The 19,964-nt window shown below is 41.1% G+C and overlaps 1 protein-coding gene across 5 annotated transcripts in view; it reads right to left on the bottom strand.

Annotated features, from left to right (window-relative positions):
- Positions 1-19,964, bottom strand: part of MCTP2 (multiple C2 and transmembrane domain containing 2) — a 245,432-nt gene that overhangs the window by 136,027 nt on the left and 89,441 nt on the right. For all 5 annotated transcript variants that reach the window (XM_046009633.1, XM_046009634.1, XM_046009631.1 and 2 more), the window contains 4 exons: positions 13,637-13,779; positions 12,771-12,847; positions 12,143-12,254; positions 7,968-8,003 (listed from right to left, as the gene is read on the bottom strand). In XM_046009633.1, coding sequence (XP_045865589.1) covers positions 7,968-8,003; positions 12,143-12,254; positions 12,771-12,847; positions 13,637-13,779 — 368 coding nt within the window. The remainder of the gene's footprint in view (positions 1-7,967; positions 8,004-12,142; positions 12,255-12,770; positions 12,848-13,636; positions 13,780-19,964) is intronic.

Genomic DNA, 19,964 nt, shown 5'->3' with positions numbered 1-19,964 from the left:
CTTGGCTGGAGCTCCTGATCTATCCACGGACACTCGTTGCATTACACCGTAACATCTGGATTATTGCTTGTAATGTCCCTGGGAAATATCCACTTTCCATCAAAGCCTTTATCTATCTCAGTCGGACTTTGAACATTTTAGTATTTAACGCAGTCATGTTTGATGTGACGGACTTGGTCTTTGCCGTCCAAGATTTCCCCCCCCTTACTAAAGGCAGGGTAGGAAAAGGGAACTATTTATTGCAGAGTTCCCAGATAGAAAAAGAACACAATTACTTTATTCTCCTTATACTACCCTCGACCTTTATGCAAAAGCCACTACAAGGTTATGTCCAAATGAAGTTTTGTCTACAAGCAACATATTTGGGGGGGCGGGGGGTGTTTTAAAGAAGTGTCTTAATTACTTTAACATGTATTTGTCTTCAGCCTTGAGACAAGTGATGAGCCTTAAGCAAGGAGCCGTTGGGGGAAGGGCAGGTATTATAAGAGCCCATCCTCTGTGTGCTCTGATGCAGACCTGGGCTCCCCAAATCTTTTGTGCTCTTCAAACAATCCCTGTCTCCCCACAATAAATCCACTCCCCTGCACTCACTCAGCTAACTCCATAGTTCAGGTTTTCCCGTCGGTGCCTGAGCCTATAAGTGAAATTTGTCATCTTAATGCAGCTTGGAATGTGAAAGGAGAGAAGGAAATGACCCATCAAAGGAGAAGCCCACCCCACCTGCGCTGAAACAGACACCAGGAGATAGAGCAAAGTTTCTGGGTCCTGACCCTAATTTCTCAGCCGACGTAAAGGATAAAATATAGTACATCAGGGTTTTGTTATTTTTCTCCTTCCTCCCTAAGGATCAGAACACTTCGCTGTTTCTATGTTGCTTCATTCATAGGCGCTCTCTCTTCCTGAGCCCCCACCCCAGCAAACCCACACCCTTCCCCTGAACAGAAATCATGACTTCCACCCAAAACGCACACGTTCGTTATGACCAGCGAATACGAGGTACAATATTTAACTTAGTGACACCTGACTTTCACGGGGCACCTGGATGGTTCAGTTGGTGAAGGGTCCAACTCTCGGCTCAGGTCATGGTCTGGTCTCCGGGTTGTGGGATCTAGTCCCACGTGAGGTTCCACGCTTAACAGGGAGCCATCTGTCTACTTGAGATTCTCTCTCTCCCTCTCCCTCTGCCTCTCCTCCCCTCACACACACTCTCTCTCTTTCTCTCTAAAATAAATATATCTTTAAAAAAAAAAAAAGAAAAAGAAAGAAAGAAAAGAAACATGGACTTTCAGAAAAATGAAAAGCTTCAGGAACAATTTACTTCTGAGTCACGACAATCCCAGGGATAAGGAAGGGTTAAAAAAAGGGAGTAAAGGTGAGGGGAAGCGCTGCAGAGAAACGTCACAAGTTTGTGATCTAGGCACAGGCTCTGAAAACAGTGAATGACTGTCATTCCTAGGATATATAAAACGGATTATGGCTTGGCCACATGCATTTCTGGAGGATTTCGGCCAAGTGGTGTACTGGGGAGAGGGTGATGTGGATCCTAGCCTCTTGGCAAGACTGCAGAAGAAAACCCAGAAATGACAGGCTTGTCAGCAAGGTGCGTCCTCTCCGTTGTGGGCCAGGAAGAACGGCAGAGGGGTTAGGAGTAAAGAAACATCTTGAAAGGAGCAGCTTGCGGTCCAGTAGCTGAGGCACAGCCTGTAGTCGCCACACGCAACGTGACAGTGGTCTATGCCAAAGTCTGGAACAGACCACGCCAACCAACATCACAGGACAGGTATCCAAAGCACTCCCTTGGGTGGGACAAAATACCAACCAAATTTTAAAAGATAGGAACAAAAAAAAGGGGCAGCAGGAAACTATGAGTACAACATTCTTCTAGGAAGGCATACCTATCAGGTGCCGAATACCGTGTGGGTTTTTTTTCTATGTTCTCAGTTACGGGAGTATAAAAATCGGTGTTCTAACGCCACCAATGTATCCTATTTTGACTCTTATTAGTTCCTTTTCCTAAGTCATTGTGAGAAAGGAGGTGTCAGTGGAAACAAATGCATGGGAAAAAAATTAACTAACTTTGTAAGCTAAATGAACAATAAAACAAGATTCAACTCTGTTGGCATTGCTTAGAAAAGCTAAGGGAGAACATTCAGTCTATAAAAGGTTTCCCTGAAATATCCCTTCCAGGTTTTTTTTTTTTCCCCACATGTAAAACAACTGTTCATTGTCAACAGCTTTTGTAACATGACATGAGAGGTTCCATACATTCATGCAACAGGCTCCCAGAGAAGCTCCTCTTGGCAGCTTCTTACATCAGCCGAAGAGGATCCTGTAGGCATAAATTCTCTTAGAACCACACAAAAAAATCTCTGCGTCAGGACATAAAGAAAGTCTTTTAAATTTCCCACAAGGACATGGACATGGACCGTGAGATTTATACTTGGACATGAGAACTACATTATAGTCCCAAGGATAATGAATAACCCGCAGGTTGTACAGATACATCAGCTAGAAAAGCCTTCCATGAAATTTAACATTTTTTTCATTGTGGAAAAACATGGCCATTGCTCAGTTTTTGCACTCCAAAATAAAAGATAAAGATTTTCAAAAAATTTGATACCGTCTATAAATACCCACACTTTTCAGGGATTAGGACCAGGAAAATGCTTCTCACACATTTCCTACCCTTAAAAACGAAAATGAAAAAAAAAAAAAAGAAAGAAAGAAAAGAAGGCCATCTGATTCAACAAGATTTTCTTTTTCACCCTAACCCCTGGGGAGTTCAACATTAAATGCTATGCACGTATGTAGTAAGAAGTTTACAGTATTTCTGGATTCCCTTCTGTGTTCTCCGTTTCTATGTCTTTCCTTCAGGTACAATACTTCAAGGGCATCCCTGTCCAGGACCTGCCATACCTCCCTCTATGGCAAAGCAAACAAGGCGCTCACTCTCAGGCTTCTGCAATGGGCAGGGCTGGTTCCTGAGTACCTTTGGACATTTTGGATGCCAGGAACTGCACTCATTTTGCACTAATTCCAGCCCTACCTATGACTTGGCAGCTTTGTCTTGTAGCTTCTAGCTTGGTCTCCTCCTCTTCCCAACAACCCCCGTCACACCCAAGTCCGCCCCAGCGGTTCTCAAACTTGATCGTGCTTCAAAATCGCCTGCAAGGCTTGCTAGAAGATTGCTGGGGTCCATCCGCAGAGTCCCTGATTCAAGAGGTCCGCAATATTGGGAGGGTGGGGTGGGCACAGATTCACATTTCTAACAATATCCAGGGGATGCTGATGCTGCTGGTCCCAGGGGCTCTACTTTGAAAACCCAATTGGTTGAAGCTTGATAGTATATGCTTTGGAGCACTTGGGATGGGCCACATTACTTTATATGGTCGTATCTCAATTCACTTCTTCCTCCCTCTCATTTGGGAAGATTCACTGCAGTTCTTCTCTGTTCTCAGCATTCAGCCCACCTGCAAGGCGAGTATACAGTCTAACCACACCCTCTGAATACCCCTACCTCCCTACAGTCTTGTCTCCTGCTGACTCAGTGATCACACGGCCAAATCCATGTCATCTTTGAATCCTCAGGACAACATTCCGGCCAACCTAGTATGTGCTTAGTGACAGGGTTTGGGCCAAAGTTGACTCTTATGTCACTGAGAGGAGACATTTGGTGAGAAGTTTAAGGAGGCAGCGGCTCTGTTTTTCTGGTCCGGAGCACACATGCGATTAGAGAGGGCTAACGGATTCATGGCCTTACCTGAGCATGCCTGAGGCCCCCAGAAATGAGGAAAGGCCCTAGAGGTCTTTCTACCCAGAGAGATAGTTATATGGATTTATAGACTGCCTTTCAGAAGTCCTAGATGTCAGACAGAAACAGAGGGACAGATGGATGAAAGGAATAAAAGGGAAGGAAAACAGAGAGGGTATGACCTAAATTCATGAAGAATCCTTATCTTGGGACTCATGAATCTTACAAAATAGTGGCAATTTTAAACGTATCCCAAAAAGCCGGGGCACCTGGGTGGCTCAGTGGGTTAAAGCCTCTGCCTTCGGCTCGGGTCATGATCCCAGTGTCCTGGGATAGAGCCCCGCATCAGGGTATGCTCAGCAGGGAGCCTGCTTCCCTTCCTCTCTGTCTCTGCCTGCCTCTCTGCCTACTTGTGATCTCTGTCTGTCAAATAAATAAATAAAATATTTTTTAAAAAAATATCCCAAAAAGCCAATAACAAAGCCCCTTTAGGTTGCACCAGAATCCAAAGGGAAAAGAGAACCACAATGGATACTGAAAAGAGAGGGGATATAATGCAGACACCTGCTTTCCCAGGTATAGGATGCCTGGGAGACCAAACAGACATGGCTAAGAAAACCTAAGTAGGCAACAGAAGGAAGCTCTCTCCAACACTCTGGGGCTGGAAAGGGGGGAGGACAAATTTTCCCTGCCAAGGTCCACAGAATAAATATTCAGGCTTCAGGCTGCTAAGTCTCTGCCCCAACTACAGTACTTCACTGCTGCCAAGCAGAGACAATGCTTACACAGATGAGTACAGCCCTATTGCAACATTACTTGCAAACGCAGACCTAGGGCTGGATTTGTGCCCTCAGGCCGAGGTTCTGCAAGCCCTGGGTAGTGAGGCAGAAAGAGTAAATACGAGAGTCAGGCTCACCTGGTAGAAGCTGAAACCATGGAAGGTCTAGGAGAAAATGCAAAATACGGTCCATGTCCAGACACCACATGAAACAGAGGGAAAAAGGAGAAATACCCTGGAAATTCTCCTACTTGGTAGTATCTTAACAATTCCTCTCATGGTGTAAAGCCAGCTGGAGGCCACCTGACAGGTGAACCTAGAAAACATATCCTGTGGTTATCAGCCTCTGTAATAACAGAGGAACAAAGATACAAGTATATGAAGCTGAACAACCCAAAGACTGGCACCACGAGTGAACTAATTTCATACATAAAAGTGGTGTAGGTCAGGTCTCTCACTTCATATTACTGGTATACCCAGTATAAACCAATGGTCCAAAGAGGGGTTATGTAAAAAATTGAGATTTATTGCAGAGCAAATGCATGTACAGTAAAGGAAATTCTAGGAAAGGGGAATTGTGGTTGGCCACAGGACCAGCAAAGACCCAAAGAAAGCACAGGGGAAGGGTACGGATGTGGGTGCGAGTGCATGGATTTCTGAATACAGCCAGTGATTTCTCAGTTCCATCTTTTATCATTATGGGTTATTTTTTCCCCCATTAAACTATCTGATATTAGAGAAGTCACTGTTGTTAATTTTCTACGTGTTACATGCATTAGAAAGAGAGTAAGATTTGGAAACAGATCTCTTCACAGAAAAGATTATAAATATCTAAAATATCTATTTATCTAAATAAAATAAATATCTACTTATCTAAATAAATATCTAAAAAGAGCTAGTTATCTGATTCAGGCCCTGTAAAATCAGATTCTCAATTCTCACGTTAAAATGCTCATCAGAAGTTAAACAGAGGCTCTGGGTGAAACCAAAACCTACTTTGTTAAAGGCAATCTCTCCGTATTTACTACATTATGGTTAAGGTCAATAGAATAAGAAAACGCTTCAGAAGAGAGGCTGCCATTCTGGGCCCCTTTGGATGGTGCAAAATTATAAACTTATGGGGTTTAAGAGGGAATTACCTAAATAAAGTTAAGCCATTAAAAGACTAAGATTGAGGTGAAAAAGTCAATGATATTTTATAGAGAATACATTACTTAGGACTAGTAAAATTTTAGATACTCAAAGCATAGTAATCTCTATGTCAAATTTCTGTTGCCTCATTTTTAAATATAGTATGGAAATCCTAAAAAAAAAAAAAAAAGAAGCTTACAGTTTAAAAAATACCAAGACAGGTTGATCGGTCTATTTTAACTACTTTTACAGAGGGTTAATCATCGTGCCTACAGATTTTCCATGGCACTCATTTTCATAAGTCAGATTAGAAGCTCCCTCACTTTCTCCACAAAACCTGCAAACTCTAAGTAGCAAAAAGTCAACTTAACAATTGAAATTCTTCACCAACACATAAACCACATCCCTCATGTAAGATCATGAGTGGCATTCAATGAGCTCTACTCATCGAAAGTTTTATTAAACACAGGCCCCAGGTCTGGGCATTTATTAAATCTCTGAGCCCAGTGCACTGAAGTCAAAATTCTAGAAACGACCACAACAGGGGAAAAAAACAACAACAAAAACAAACAAACAAACAAACAAACAAAAACCAGCAGCTCGGTGGTAAGACACAAGTCTGCAGTACAGATATAAATACTGCTCTCCAGGATCCTCTGTGTCTGCCGTATTTGTGATATCTTTATCCAGGCCGTCAACATTTCTTCTCTCCCTCCTCATTCCTTTGGTCATTCTCCCATAACCTCTCCTGTCCTCCCTAGACTCCAATATTCCCCAAGCTCACAATTTTTCTTTCTAGCCTTTATGTTCTCCCACAAACTGCCAGAGCTCTTCCACAGGCCGGAGCTCCCTAACTAAAGATGGTTATTGATGTACAGTACCAGTGTTTTAGTGCAGCGGCAGAATCAATAAACGAGAAAATACTGCTTTGTCAGGCTTCTCCAAAGCATGCCGGGAAAGTTTACTGCTTTGGATGGTTACAGAAGCTCTTAATGTGGGAGAGCAAGAGCTGGGCTCCCTTCTGTGGCAAGAAATGATGTTCTTCTACCCTCTAGTGACTATAAAGGAATAAGACAAAAGTTGGGAGGAATTTTTGAGACAGCTTCACATGCTTATTTATTGTCTCTTAATTTTATTTCTTTAAAAAACAAAACAAAACAAAACAGAGCCTTGTAAACCAAGTGAACTGGTTAACAAAACAACTGATCGTGGTCATTTTTAGAGTGTAAAAAATGCCAAGGATATACATTTTAGTAAGAGGTGGGCTTTGAGTCCTTTGGATTTTAAAAAAGGTTTGGAAAGTTTGTCTTTCTTCCCAAATGACTAGTGCTGGTCAGGGGACAATTCTGTCTCTTTCTGTCTTTCACACAGACACACACACACACACACACACACACACACTTACTTTTACAAAGCCTTTGTTTCAATCACTTTATTTTATAGAGAAGTAAACGACTGAAGTATGGAGAGGTTAGAAGTGAGAGCGGGCATGCATTTGTGCATTTACGTGTGTGTCGATGTATATACAATGTATATACAAAGATTGTCGGCATATCTGCTTTGGCGCGCACGTGCACACACACACATGCGCACACGTGTGGTCACATCCACGTCTCTTTAAGCAGCAGCAGAGAAGCAACATTAAAGTTACAAATACTTTTTTGGTTTTGTTTATGTTCACATCACCGTTGACATGTAGTCACTCGGACATACTGATTTAATAACCAGATAGATTAACAATGTTTTCTTACCTTGTACACAGAGAGCTATTACAAATTGGACAACAGTTTATGATTGCTTAAAAAGATACCAGCAATGTAAAAAAAAAAAAAAATCACTGTTACTTCATGAAGAAATCTTTAAGAAACTTTCAGCAACGAAGGAAATAAACAGAAAAATAGGACTAATACAAGAGAGATTTATAAAATATACCACACAGTCCTCTCGATGAATCTTTTCATTGCCCCTACAATACAAAAGCTAGCTTCCGTCTAGTGGTATATAACTTCCTAAAGAACTAATTCTAACAGCACTATATTCCAAATAATCCAGGCTTAATGAAGTGTAACATTCTAACATGGCTGTTACATAAAAAATGTCACCATGAACACATGTATAAGTTCAAACATCTGGCCATGCCCTTTTTAAATGAAATTTAAAAGGGAGGTTGTTTCCCTCTTATTAGTAGCAACAGTGAGAAGAGAATGCTGTTACTATGTATAAAGATTGGGCAATACCAGTCATGTGTATTGCCACAAAGATGAAATTTCCCCATACGAGGTAAAGAAAATAAACAAGTATATTTACCTTGCTGGCACTTAACCGCTTCCGACTTGACCAACGCTAGGGATTGAGTCCATTGAATGGTGGAAAACGGCAAAAGGAAAGAAAGAAGTAGAATCATTAATAACATAATTCATTAGTTAGATGGTGCACACTCTATTCAAATAACGAATACTGAGTTCTGAGGTTAAAGAGAAAACACATTTGAGCAAAAAAATAGAAACAGAAAAAAAAATCCCATTTCTGTTGTTGTGTGACACTGTTTTCTCCTAGTATTCAATAATCAGAAGACAGGACATAATGAATACTGCTCAGTCCTAGAAGTACCAGTTCTCAGTATGAGAAGACTCTTCATCTTTAAAATGCTTTGAATTGCCTTAAAGATCTCTGATTTCATGTCGAAAAGCAAATCTGCAAAGGCAGATTTTTCCTACTTGAAAAATTCAGATAGTATTCTAAAAATATTTAAGAAGTTCATGGACAATGTTTGTGCATGTTTAGGTTTCCATATTTTTAGAAACTTTAAAAAAAAATCATTCCATTTACCCCAATGATCAAATCTCAATATTCAAAATAATAGGGGAAAAGAAATCTGAGCTGTTCTTGTACAATTAAGAAAAATAGGCTAATAGAGCACCAAGGGAGGGTAGAACAAATTTTTTGAACAGCAAGTAACTTCACCACTCTTCTCTTTTGATCTCTCATTTGTCATGCTAAGGCTGCTGAATTTCGTCTACAATTAAAATTCTTTCCTAGCAAAATCCTCTCATTACCCCTGTCACCATCCAGGACTGCGAAGCTCTACTCTGGCTGGTTAACCAGCTAACTGGATGTTAAAACTTGGATAAATTTGGGAGATTACAGCGCAATTATGAATCTAATCGAGCAGACCACATTTCCTATTATGCTTAGAGGAAAAAATACCTTTCGGCAAATGACCTTACCCACTTTGCCAATACGTCTTCCCAATCAATTAGAAACCAGAAAATAAATAGTCTTTGGGGGAAATCCACTTACATTCCAGTGACCAGCAACCACAAACACTGGTAGAAAAATGACCTGAACATACTCTTAATTAAAAACACCTTCCACTCAGGGGCACCTGGGTGGCTCAGTGGGTTAAAGCCTCTGCTTTCGGCTCAGGTCATGATCCCAGGGTCCTGGGATCGAGCCCCACGTCGGGCTCTCTGCTCCATGGAGAGCCTGCTTCCTCCTCTCTCTCTGCCTGCCTCTCTGCCTAGTTGTGATTTCTCTTTGTCGAATAAATAAAATATTAAAAAAAAAATTTTAAAAACACCTCCCACTGAAAACAAATAAATGAATAAAATAAAAATAAAAAAATAAAAACACCCCCCTCCCCCCAATATTTACCATGTGCTGCAGAGCTGTAGATTACAATCTGGGTATTAAAGTTAGTTCTTTTTCTATTTTCCAAACATCAGACTGACAAACAGTTTCACCCAAACAACCACCAAAATTAATTACCATCCTAGAGGTACACATGTTTAGTTAGTGCTCTCTGACATAGAATTCATTTGATTTTTTTAACAATCATAAAAGATACACAAAACGCAGAAAAAAAATTAATGGAAATTAAATGTCCGTCTGCTTATTACACTACTAAGAGTTTCCATATATTACAGTCTACCCCATGCCAAACACTGTATTTGATCATCTCCATCTTCACAATCCTATAAAATACTTTTTTTTAAATCTCCATTTCACACGTGAGGAAATTGTAGTTGAGAGAGGTTAAGTCATTCTGTGTATGTGCCCTGATCACTTAACTTCTCAAAGCATGAAAGTAGCGGAGCTGGGATTCAGATCCAGGCCGTCTGAGGACCGAGCCCATAATTCCAACTACAGCCCAAGGAAAAGAAATAGATGGTGGGTTTCTCAGCCTTCCTCCCGGCACCTCCCTTCCGACTCTACCACGTCCATGTACACTTAAAGCCCTGGACGTGAGGGTGAGTTCACCGACATTCTGCTCCTGTTCAGATTTCTGTCAGTCTGGTTCTCAAGTGACAAAGACTCCCACGCTGGGAATTTATAAACAAGTGATTCCCGATCGAATGATCTCGCCTTTCCAGTCTTGAGTGTGAGTTACTGCCGTTTAAAAACCCCACACAAGGATGACTTTAAATATTCGAATAGTGAAAAGAACAAACGTCTTCTGATACCTGCTCTCTCCCAAAGGCCCCCATAGGCACAGCAATAAGCTGAATAACCACACACGGCCCCAGATAGAGGATTCCTTGCTTAGGGATACTTTGACCAAGTACATAAACAGAAAAATAAAACTACTGATCAGAACAAATCAGAGCAGGCAGGGTTTTCTGTATTATAATGCCCCGTAAAATATATATACAAGAAATATATTGTACCCTAGACCTCTACCAAACAAGCAAAGAACAAAGAAAATGAGAAAATGCAGGAGTGAGCAGATACACAGTCTGGCAAACTCTTGAAAGGAAGTGGGGTGGGGGGAGTCAAGGAGAAAAAGAGCTAAACTCAGTAACATGAGAAGTGTGGCTCCTTTCAGGACTCTGAAAAGTTTTTCTTTGAGATGTTTGACAAAAGCACATCCAGGCAGCACCTCGTATTAATACCTCTGCAATGTGACATGCATTTGAACTAAAATGACGTTACTTTAAAATTCCAAATTTTGGCAATATCTAAATATATGGTAAGGGCCCTAGACATAATCCGATCTGCTACAGGAACATTCACGACAGGAATACCTAGGCAGCTGCTTCCATGAGAAATTATCCAACTCCCTGAGCCTCACTTGCATGTGTAAGAAAATTTTCAGCACGTATCGGGTAGCAATTGCTCGATGACGGGGCCAGTGGTACTTATTTACACTGCCTGTTATTTCAGCGTGGCGTCCAGCTCAAGGAACCAGTCACTGACCACACACACTGACACCGAATCTAATAGCAATACTGTCCAGGCTGAGAGAAGCGAAAGAAAACCCTCCTTCACTATGCTGGATAGAAAAAAAAAATAAAAAATAAAAAAGTGTATGCTCAACATCAATTGAAGATACGTTAACACCACAATATCAGCTTTATTGAGGTTTCCAGTTTCCAAAGGACTATTTCTCTAAAAAATTAATAAATGGGAGGGTTTTTCTTTTTCCCCCAGTTACTCTCAACTAAATGCTCATAAGTAAAGAATTCAAATTAAAAATAGCAATGACTGAGTTGACTTCTGACAACTAAAAAAAAAAAAAAAAAAAAATCACTGTTCAGCTTTGCTATCCCTCTCTATCTTCTGTGAGTTTACTAATAAATCAGTCCTGGTTTTCACCATGAAAATAAATTACAACTAAAAGCAAAGGTGTTGTCAAAAGGAAGAATGTTCTCATTTGACCCCATTGACTGAATTCAAGTAGTAAAACTGGAGCCCTAATTTCAGATTTTCATACCAGAGTCTAAACATGCCTCAGTGTGAACACAGTCTAGTCCTTTTCCAAGTAGATATTTTAGTTGGCTTTAGAAACACCTTTCAAATAAGTTCTGATCAAAGATTCTTTTTGTTCTTATTTTAATTGTTGGAATTCTAAGGCCTGACCCCTGCATATAAAATTAAATTATGATTTGTAGTCACAGATCTGCTCATCAGAACACACTCCCAGTCAAATCGTCATAAAATCCAATGCTTTGTTGGTGTTAGATCTTCAATTGGCCGTGCATTAACTAGAAACATCCTGTGATAATAGATCAGAGGATATTAAAATTTATGTCTTCCCGAAAGTACTCTCAACAGAAAATGTGATAGCTGAAAGAAAACAAAATAAACTGGAATGCTACAAATACGTATTTGATCACCTTAATAATTTACAGGGTAATAATTAAATCCTGGGAACTGCTTTGCATAACTGAATAATGTCTAAGTCATCCAGTACCTAAGAAAATAGTTAATGGAAATCTTACCACTTAGGAAAAGCATATGCATTTTTAATAATAGCAACATCCGCATCCTTAGCCAAAGTAGAGATCATTCCTTAAAGGATTTTCTTTCCAGAATTCCAAAATAAAGTGTGCGTAGAACCACAGATAGTACTTTACATCTTGATACAATTAATTAGTTTCCCTCCAAGAATAATCACAAAAAATGCCAGCCATCCGGTAACCCAGTTATCAAAGGACAATCACAGTGAAGAATTTTGAAAAGAACAAAAGGGTCACACTTACATGTCTCTTGAAATCACCCTGTTTTACCACTAGGCTCAAATTTAACACAATCACCCCCATGTCCTCTTCTAAACTGTTTGGATCTTCCAATTTTAAAATATGTTCAGTCGTTCTACAAGCAAAAAGCAATGAATAACGTTAGCACTTATGGGCAGTTACTATATAATCTCACGATGCATCGAGAGCTTACAGAAAAAGTCTCCTACCTTGGAGTAAGAGTGAGACACCAGTTTTAAAAAGCACTAAATTCAGTAAAAATAACTCAACCATCTTCAGAGTAGATGAGTTTGGCATTGCCTAATTCAACAGTTGGTTAGTGGATTCTTTTCTCTTGCTGCCCAAATAAAATTTAAATACTTGTCTTATTTTTAGGTTAGGTAGGTTAATGAACCTGCTTATTAACAGTACAAAATCCCATACACATTTTGGAACATGCCGTGGAAGACTGAGTGTCTGACTCATACACTCTGGAGATAAAAGCTAAAATCATAGAAAAATTCACATTTCAAAGCATGCTTTCATTTATTCAGATTTTTTTTCATTTAAATCTAAACACATGCCATGCAACATTATCTTGAGTTCCTTCTAAAATTCAAAAATCACAATTAGAAGGTAAAAAATACAATACCTGTTAAGCTCAAGATCTCGGAGAACGACAAAGGCAGAACCCATGAAATCAGATGTAGTTAAATCTCGGTCATATACCTACAAAGAGGGAAGAGGTCAGTAACACATATTAATAAGGTAAACCAACCGAATTTATCAAACTACTAATAAATGCGACAGGCTGGGGATTTTGAATTCGGTCTTCTAGATCTAAAACATAATTTGCACCATACAGTTGAGGCATTAGGCCAAGCCGATGGTGAGAACAAAGATTATTCAAACTTGCCCATTTTTGCCTACCAAGGCCAAAACAACAGCAAGAAAATACTCTTAAGGCAGGATTCAAGTGCATTAAAATGTTGCGCACAATGGACCACTCTCTGTAGTTTAAACGGTGTCTCATTAAAATTTAGTATTTTCCACGGTGAGCAGATCTGCCAATTAAATAGAAATTTGCTAAAGATTCTGTAGCAATCCCATCCTGCACTCAACTCATGCAGTTTTCACCCAGATGTTAGAGCAATTGGTGCTTACAACGGGTAGCTTAAAGCTCTATTAAGTATAAAGTTATTCCTAATGAGAAAGGCTTTCCTCCTTGTCGCCACTACCCCGGCTGTAATAATTCTTCCACGTGCAATAACTTTAAATACAATCAATGGAGATGTTTATTTCCACTCTGATTTTCTGCAGAGTATATACCACTGATCTGAGAAAAAACATACAGTTTCAATGAAGGGTATAAATAATTCCTTCCACACTAATATTTTTCACCCAGAGCTTAATAATAACAAAAGAATTGGGGGAACGTGGTCTTTTTAAGGGGGCAAAGATTGCTGAGAAATCAATGTGTTTAACCCAAGAGCAGATTCGAAAGCCATCTGTGATTACCTTCACACGGAGCTTTTGATCAAGGCTTTGAATGGGAAGTACAACTATCTCATCCCAAACTGGGTTCAAGTTCTTATATATGACTTTACTTTTGTACAGCGTCTTCCCGTTCAGCTTAAATTTCACATAGGGATCACTTGTGCCTTTAAAAGAAAAAAAGAGAGCAAGACAGGTTTTAAAAATACACTTTAAAGCCCAGTATCTCCATTAAGTAAAGATTCTTTCCACACTCCCCTTGGCTCAAAGCATTTCACGGAGCGCACCTAGGACAAATGTCTCCCTGTGCAGGGATTGAAAGCCCCAGAGGTGGAGAGGAGAGAAAAATGAAACAATTTGGGGTAAATGACTGATTCTTCTTTGCCTTTTGTGGTAGAATACAAATGGGCTCCTTGAGCTTTTTCTGTTTGGTTTCCTTCTGAGTATTTCATCACTACACCACCCACAAAAATTCCAGAAACAAAATTCACCAGCCCCAGCCGACGGTGTCAGGAATCCTGGGGAGAAGCCCATCCCTGCCAAGAAGAGGCAGCAAGTCCATGAAAAGGGAAAGAAACCATTTTCAAACACTTGGCCAGACGGCTGACTCAACAGAACTCTGTACTTTCAGATACAATCATAATCAATCAATCTCTGGGACACACTGGCTCAAAAGATGGGGCCACGGGACAAGGACTGGAATCGGGGGGCAGAGAGATTAAAATGACAAAGTTGCCATTCTTCACAGCCTCCTGCACCTGCAGCAAAGCCGGTGAACACTGTCTTGCCAATGGCCAGCTGAACGCCACCCCAGCCAGGCCCTCAGCTGGCCTCAGGGCCGACACCCCTGGCCCGCCCAGCTCCTCCCTGGGGAGCTTTGAAACAGACGCCAAGAAGAATGAGTCATGTCGCTCCAGCTACGATATCCCAAGCAGAAAGAAGGGCTGATGACGAATCCTCCTCCCTACTTCCAGATCGGTTTGGGGGAGGGGGGCGGCTGTGAACACACGCTGTGAATTCTCTGTTTGCATGTCCGTGCATGGCTCTAAGTATGTCACCATATTTGGGACACACTTGTGTCTGAACACCCAGGGGATGGCGAAGAAAGAAGGCACAAATGAATGAACAGTCAGTGAGGAGAGACCTGAAGTCCAGCCAATAACGCCACAAAGACAGGAACAATCTCATTTGAGGAGTTAGACTATTATAATGGACTGGGAAACAATCAGGAATAAGTACACAAAGACCAACATATATGCTCTGACGTATACCCCAGGTGCCACGGACGGTGCCCAACACAGGTCCCACACATTGACGGACGTGAATTCCTGCTATAAAGTCAAGCCAAAGTAGCGAAAGATATTATCTCCAAAATTAATTAGGCCGCTCGGCTGCAAACCTTTACCAAGTCATTAATACCGATCCTTCATTGCCTTAAGCTTTTATTTTTGTTAACTGTTTTTTGTTTTAGGGTTTTGTATTTTTTTGTTTGGTTTTTTGTTTGGTTTCTATTTAGCTGAAGTACTAAAAATGATTAAACGCAAATGCGATCCCTTCCCCCAACTACGTTAACAGAAAGGGATTTCCCTAGAAAGCAAGATCAAACACATGGTTCAGAAGCCTTCATGGGCGACCCAAGGTATAATCTGGACGATCGCCTTCTGGGATGGCAAGCCTTCCAGCTCTAAGACGAAGAAATAAGTCCATACACGTACAAACATCTGTATTCCACTCTCGCATGTTAAGTTTGGCCACACGGGGACCGAAGCCCCCGGCAGTCTTTATTTTAAAGACTTGGACACACAGGGACACACACGCACAGGCCCAGTGTTTGCTGGCAGCTCTGAGCAGGACAGTAAAAAGGAACGCATTCGCAGCCATCCAGAGCAGTAGTCACTAGTGAGTGAGCAACCCCCCCCCCCCGCCTTTTATAGTACATGAGGACACCTCTGGCAAGTCAGACTTTAACCATCATTCGGATATATATATATAAAGCAGGGGAAAACTATAATAAAAAGAGGCCTTTAATTAAATGAAATTGCCACTCTGGGATCGGGCCTTCATGCTTGTCAGCGTACTCTCAAAATAAACATCTCAAAACCAGGCCTCGGTGGTGTTACTTTCTCACAGGCAAAGCATACTGGGTAATCCCCAGGCATCTTGACAGCTACATAATGTTCAAACGGTTTCACGGGTGAATGGCGTCAGTTGCGTGAAAGAAAATATTAATGTCTGGAATTAATAGAAAAAGGGACCAGGGTTTACAAAGCCAAACAAGGAAAGAGGGTGTCAAGTTAGTGTGGCGTTAATTGTGAGGGAAAATTTGAGAAAGGGGGGAGCACACTGTGATTTTCTCCGGGAGCCTAAGTGCCTCACTGTCAGGAAAGTGACATCTCAACTAGGCAGTTTCTGAAAAGGGGTCCTCGGCTCAGGAATGCAGCTCCCCGATTATGCACATGATGAGATGACACCTGAATGGCTGGACTTTAACCTTTTTCACTGGGAGCTTCCTAAACAATGAGGTTCTTTGGAAGAAAGGGGGAACGAGGGAGCGTGGCAGTCTGGGAAGAGAAGAAAAAGCCAAGAGGCCAGACGGGTGCCTGCGTCCCGGCACGGCCCCCCAGTTCTGCCATGTGGACCCAAGGGGATTCCCACACAACCTCAGATTGAGAAGACCAAGGTGTTAAGCAGGCCGGGCCTGCGTTCCCTGCTGCCCCCCGAACACACCGGGGTTCGATGCTTGCCGACACAGACTAACGACCATTCCCTGGTCCTCCAGAAACGCTGTAGCAGTTTATACTCGTGCCCACAACACGTGGCTGTCCTTGTCTCTGCTCCTGCTCAATGACACAATGCTCTGTCAAGTGCAGACAGGGCTCACGTGCCAGAGACATGAACGCCTGACTACAAAGCCTGGCTCAGTGCTAGGCATGATGGGGGGGGGGTGCCAAGGTCCGACAGTCCCAGGAGCCTGCTTCCATCCAGGCCCAACGGATGAGTGTCAAAACAGAACTGAACTCAGGGGTGATGCTAGCTCACAGGTGGGAGAGATGAGCTCGGGGGGGGGGGGGGGTGGAGGGTGCCCATGGAGGCTGAGACAGAAGTTGTTGGTTGAGATATGGGTGGGCTTGAACCCTGAGGTCACTTTAGCAGGGGCCACTGGCATCAAAGCTGGGGGAGCAGAGAGGAGAGCAGAACGACAAGATCTGTGTGGTGCCAAGCCGGCATTTCAACTGATCTGGGAAATCAGTGGGAAAAAATATAACAAGAAATGAAGTTGAAAAGGCAGGTTTGAGTCAGAGCCCAGAGTGCTTTAAAATAACAAAATAAGGAGTTTAGTTCTGTTCTGTAAGAAATACAGGTTTTGTGTTTTCTGTTCTTTTCTTTTTAACTCTCTCTCTCTCTCTTTTTTTTTTTTTTTTTAATTTCTTCACACACATATTAGACATGCCCCAGTCTCGGGAAGGTATGAAATGAAAAAGAGAGTCTCTACTCTCTCAGACTTTCCTCATTCCCATTCTCCTAATGGTCTGGTTTCATAGGTTCATTATAGGAAAAACATACAAGAATTGATTTGAACTTGAATGTAATCAACTTATATGCCTTGGACATCATGCTTTTACAAAGCAAAATAAAACAAACAAACAAAAAATACAGGTTCACCAGGGACTTTTTTTTTTTTTTAGCCCACTCCATAAATTATCATACTTATGTAACCAGCCACCAAATAATGGGTATTCATACCACTTCCAATATTTTCTTTTCTAGTACAAACAATACTATAATAAGTATTCTTGTATAACTCTCTTCGAGTGCATGAGTGTATTCAGAGGGAATTTTTAACTTTGGAACTACAGGGCACATGAACAGCCAGACCTTTCCTGGTTCGGACAGACATTGTCACGTTGTTCTTCTAAAGATTGTCAAATTTACATACCTACCAAGAGTATATGTTTTGTACTTGTTTCTTTGCATGTTCCCCAAAATTTGATGTTATATGCCTTTGTTTTAAAAGAACAGCAGGTGGAAAAATGATATCTCTATTTTTCTCTGATTTTGACATGTTGACCAAAACTTAGGATCTTTTCATATTTTAGTGACCTACGTTTGTCAGGGAAGTTCGCATTCATATCATTTGTCCATTTTTCTAAGATCTCATGGTTATTTGCTTCAGGATTTGAATGAGTCTTTAATTATAGAAATCAGCCATTGGCTATAAATCTTATCATAATTTGTTTATGCTTAAGCTATTTCTTGCAGTGAGGTTTTTTTTTTTCCACTTTTATTTAGTTAAATTTATCAAAGTTTTATTTATGGCTTTGTCGTTTGACATTCTGCTCGGAAGAAATTTTCTCACTATAAGATTTTAAATTAGCTCAGCTATGTTTCCTTCCACTTTTTTTCAGTTTTTATGCATGAATCCTTCGTCCATCTGGAATTATGTTGGTGTAAGGAGGGACGGAAAGTCAGGTTTAGGTGTAAACAGGAGAGTAAAAATGATCAGAGCCTAGTTTTAGAAATATAAACCTGGCAGCCGCTTATAATGTAGGAGGCAGAAGAAACTAACAAAAGCGAGAAAAGCTGCTGGTTGAGGTAAGACCACCCCAGGGCGCTGAGAGGCCAAGCAAGAAGACCCAGACCGCAAGAGGAGGCAATCTGGGGCTTCACTGACTGTGCCCCTCAGAACCTCACCTGGAGGGATGCTCCATGGTCAACAAAACCACCAGAGTAGCTGTTTACCACTTCCTTCCTTGGAATACTGTCGTCTGCTAAGAACGATGTTCAGACAATACCAACAGCTCGAAACTTTTCTACCTTGTATTTCAGAAAATTATTTCTACATAAAAATCATTTTACTAGGAGCCTCTATGAACTTCATATGAGATTCCTCCAAATCAAAGCTCTAGAAAGTAAGATAGATGCCCCAAACTTGTCTAATGTGCATGGTTCAGGTATTAGAAAAACGTGATCCATAAAAGGATGACATTTGAAATAAGACAGTATGGGGACGAAAAGCCCATACTTCCCTTTCCGTAACTTCCTTTTAGTAAAATCCCACTTCCATCCTTGGGCAATTTTACTGTTTCCTTATGTCTTACTATCTTTACCTGTTTCTAAAAAATATACCAACCCCGGGTGTCTGGGTGGCTCAGTAGGTTAAGCATCTGCCTTTGGCTCAGGTCATGATCCCAGGGTCCTAGGATCCAGGCCCACATCAGGCTCCTCGCTCGGCATGGAGCCGGCTTCTCTCTCAGCCTCTGCCTGCCCCTCCCCCTACTCGTGTTTGCTCGCTCTCTCCCTCTCTCTGACAAATAAATAAATAAATAAAATCTTTGGGGAAAAAAAAAGGAACCAGCCTTGGGGCGCCTGGGTAGCTCAGTCAGTTGAGGTTCTGACTCCTGATTTCAGCTCAGATGATGATCTGGGGGTCGTGAGATCAAGCCCCATGTTGGGCTCTGCACTCAGCAGGGAATCTGCTTGAGGTTCTCTCTCTTACTTTCCCCTCTGCTCCTCCCCATCCCTGAGAACCCACACTCTCTCTCTCCCTCTCTCTGGTAATGTCTTAAAAAAAAAGGAATAAGCCTTCATATTATATTTTTACTTGCTTTCTTCCATCAATAACATATCAGTCTCCTTTGTGCCCATAAATATATTTCTACAAATCAGCTCAATGGTCACTTAAGTGTATATTTGTGCATATAAGTAAAATATGCTTTTTAAAAACTATCATTCCTCATTCAAAATAAAAATCCATGCAAATGTAATATTTGTAGGCAAGAATCTCCTTATTTGCTAGCAGCAAAGCTCACTGGCCAAGCAAAAACACGTCAGCCATACAAAAGAAAGGTTGTCAGGCTAGAAAAGTTTCCTAATTAAATTCACTTCTCAGAGAAGTTATTTGTTTGTGAAAAGAAATTATCTCCACATGTTTACATTAAGTTCACATTATTTTAATATCTGATAACTTCGGCTAGGCGATCTCAGGAGTGGACACAAGACAACGATTATTTGCCAGGTCTTTAGGGAAACTGAAATACACATCAATGGACTCATCCTGTATAAACAGCATTTGGAAACATGAAAAGTATAAATTTGATGTTTTTCTTATCCTCTGGCTTAACAGTAATAAGTGACTAATCAAACTATTTATAAGCATGCATTTAGAATCTTTCCAATATTACACATATTTAGAATTTCTCTTCTTGGCAGAAAAAGGAACCGAGGCTGGAACATTTTTATAGGGGACCCATAAGTTCTGACTTTCTTTGAGGCTGTGGAATTAAGAGCCAGAAAGGATTTGCAGAAAAACAGCCAGTGAGGATTTTTGAACAGCTGCTGCTGCCCCCTAGCC

Source organism: Meles meles, chromosome 6, assembly GCF_922984935.1.
Source record: "Meles meles chromosome 6, mMelMel3.1 paternal haplotype, whole genome shotgun sequence".
Taxonomy (NCBI): Eukaryota; Metazoa; Chordata; class Mammalia; order Carnivora; family Mustelidae; genus Meles; species Meles meles.
Note: the sequence above shows the minus strand (reverse complement) of the source record. Positions and strands in the feature narration are given on the sequence as shown.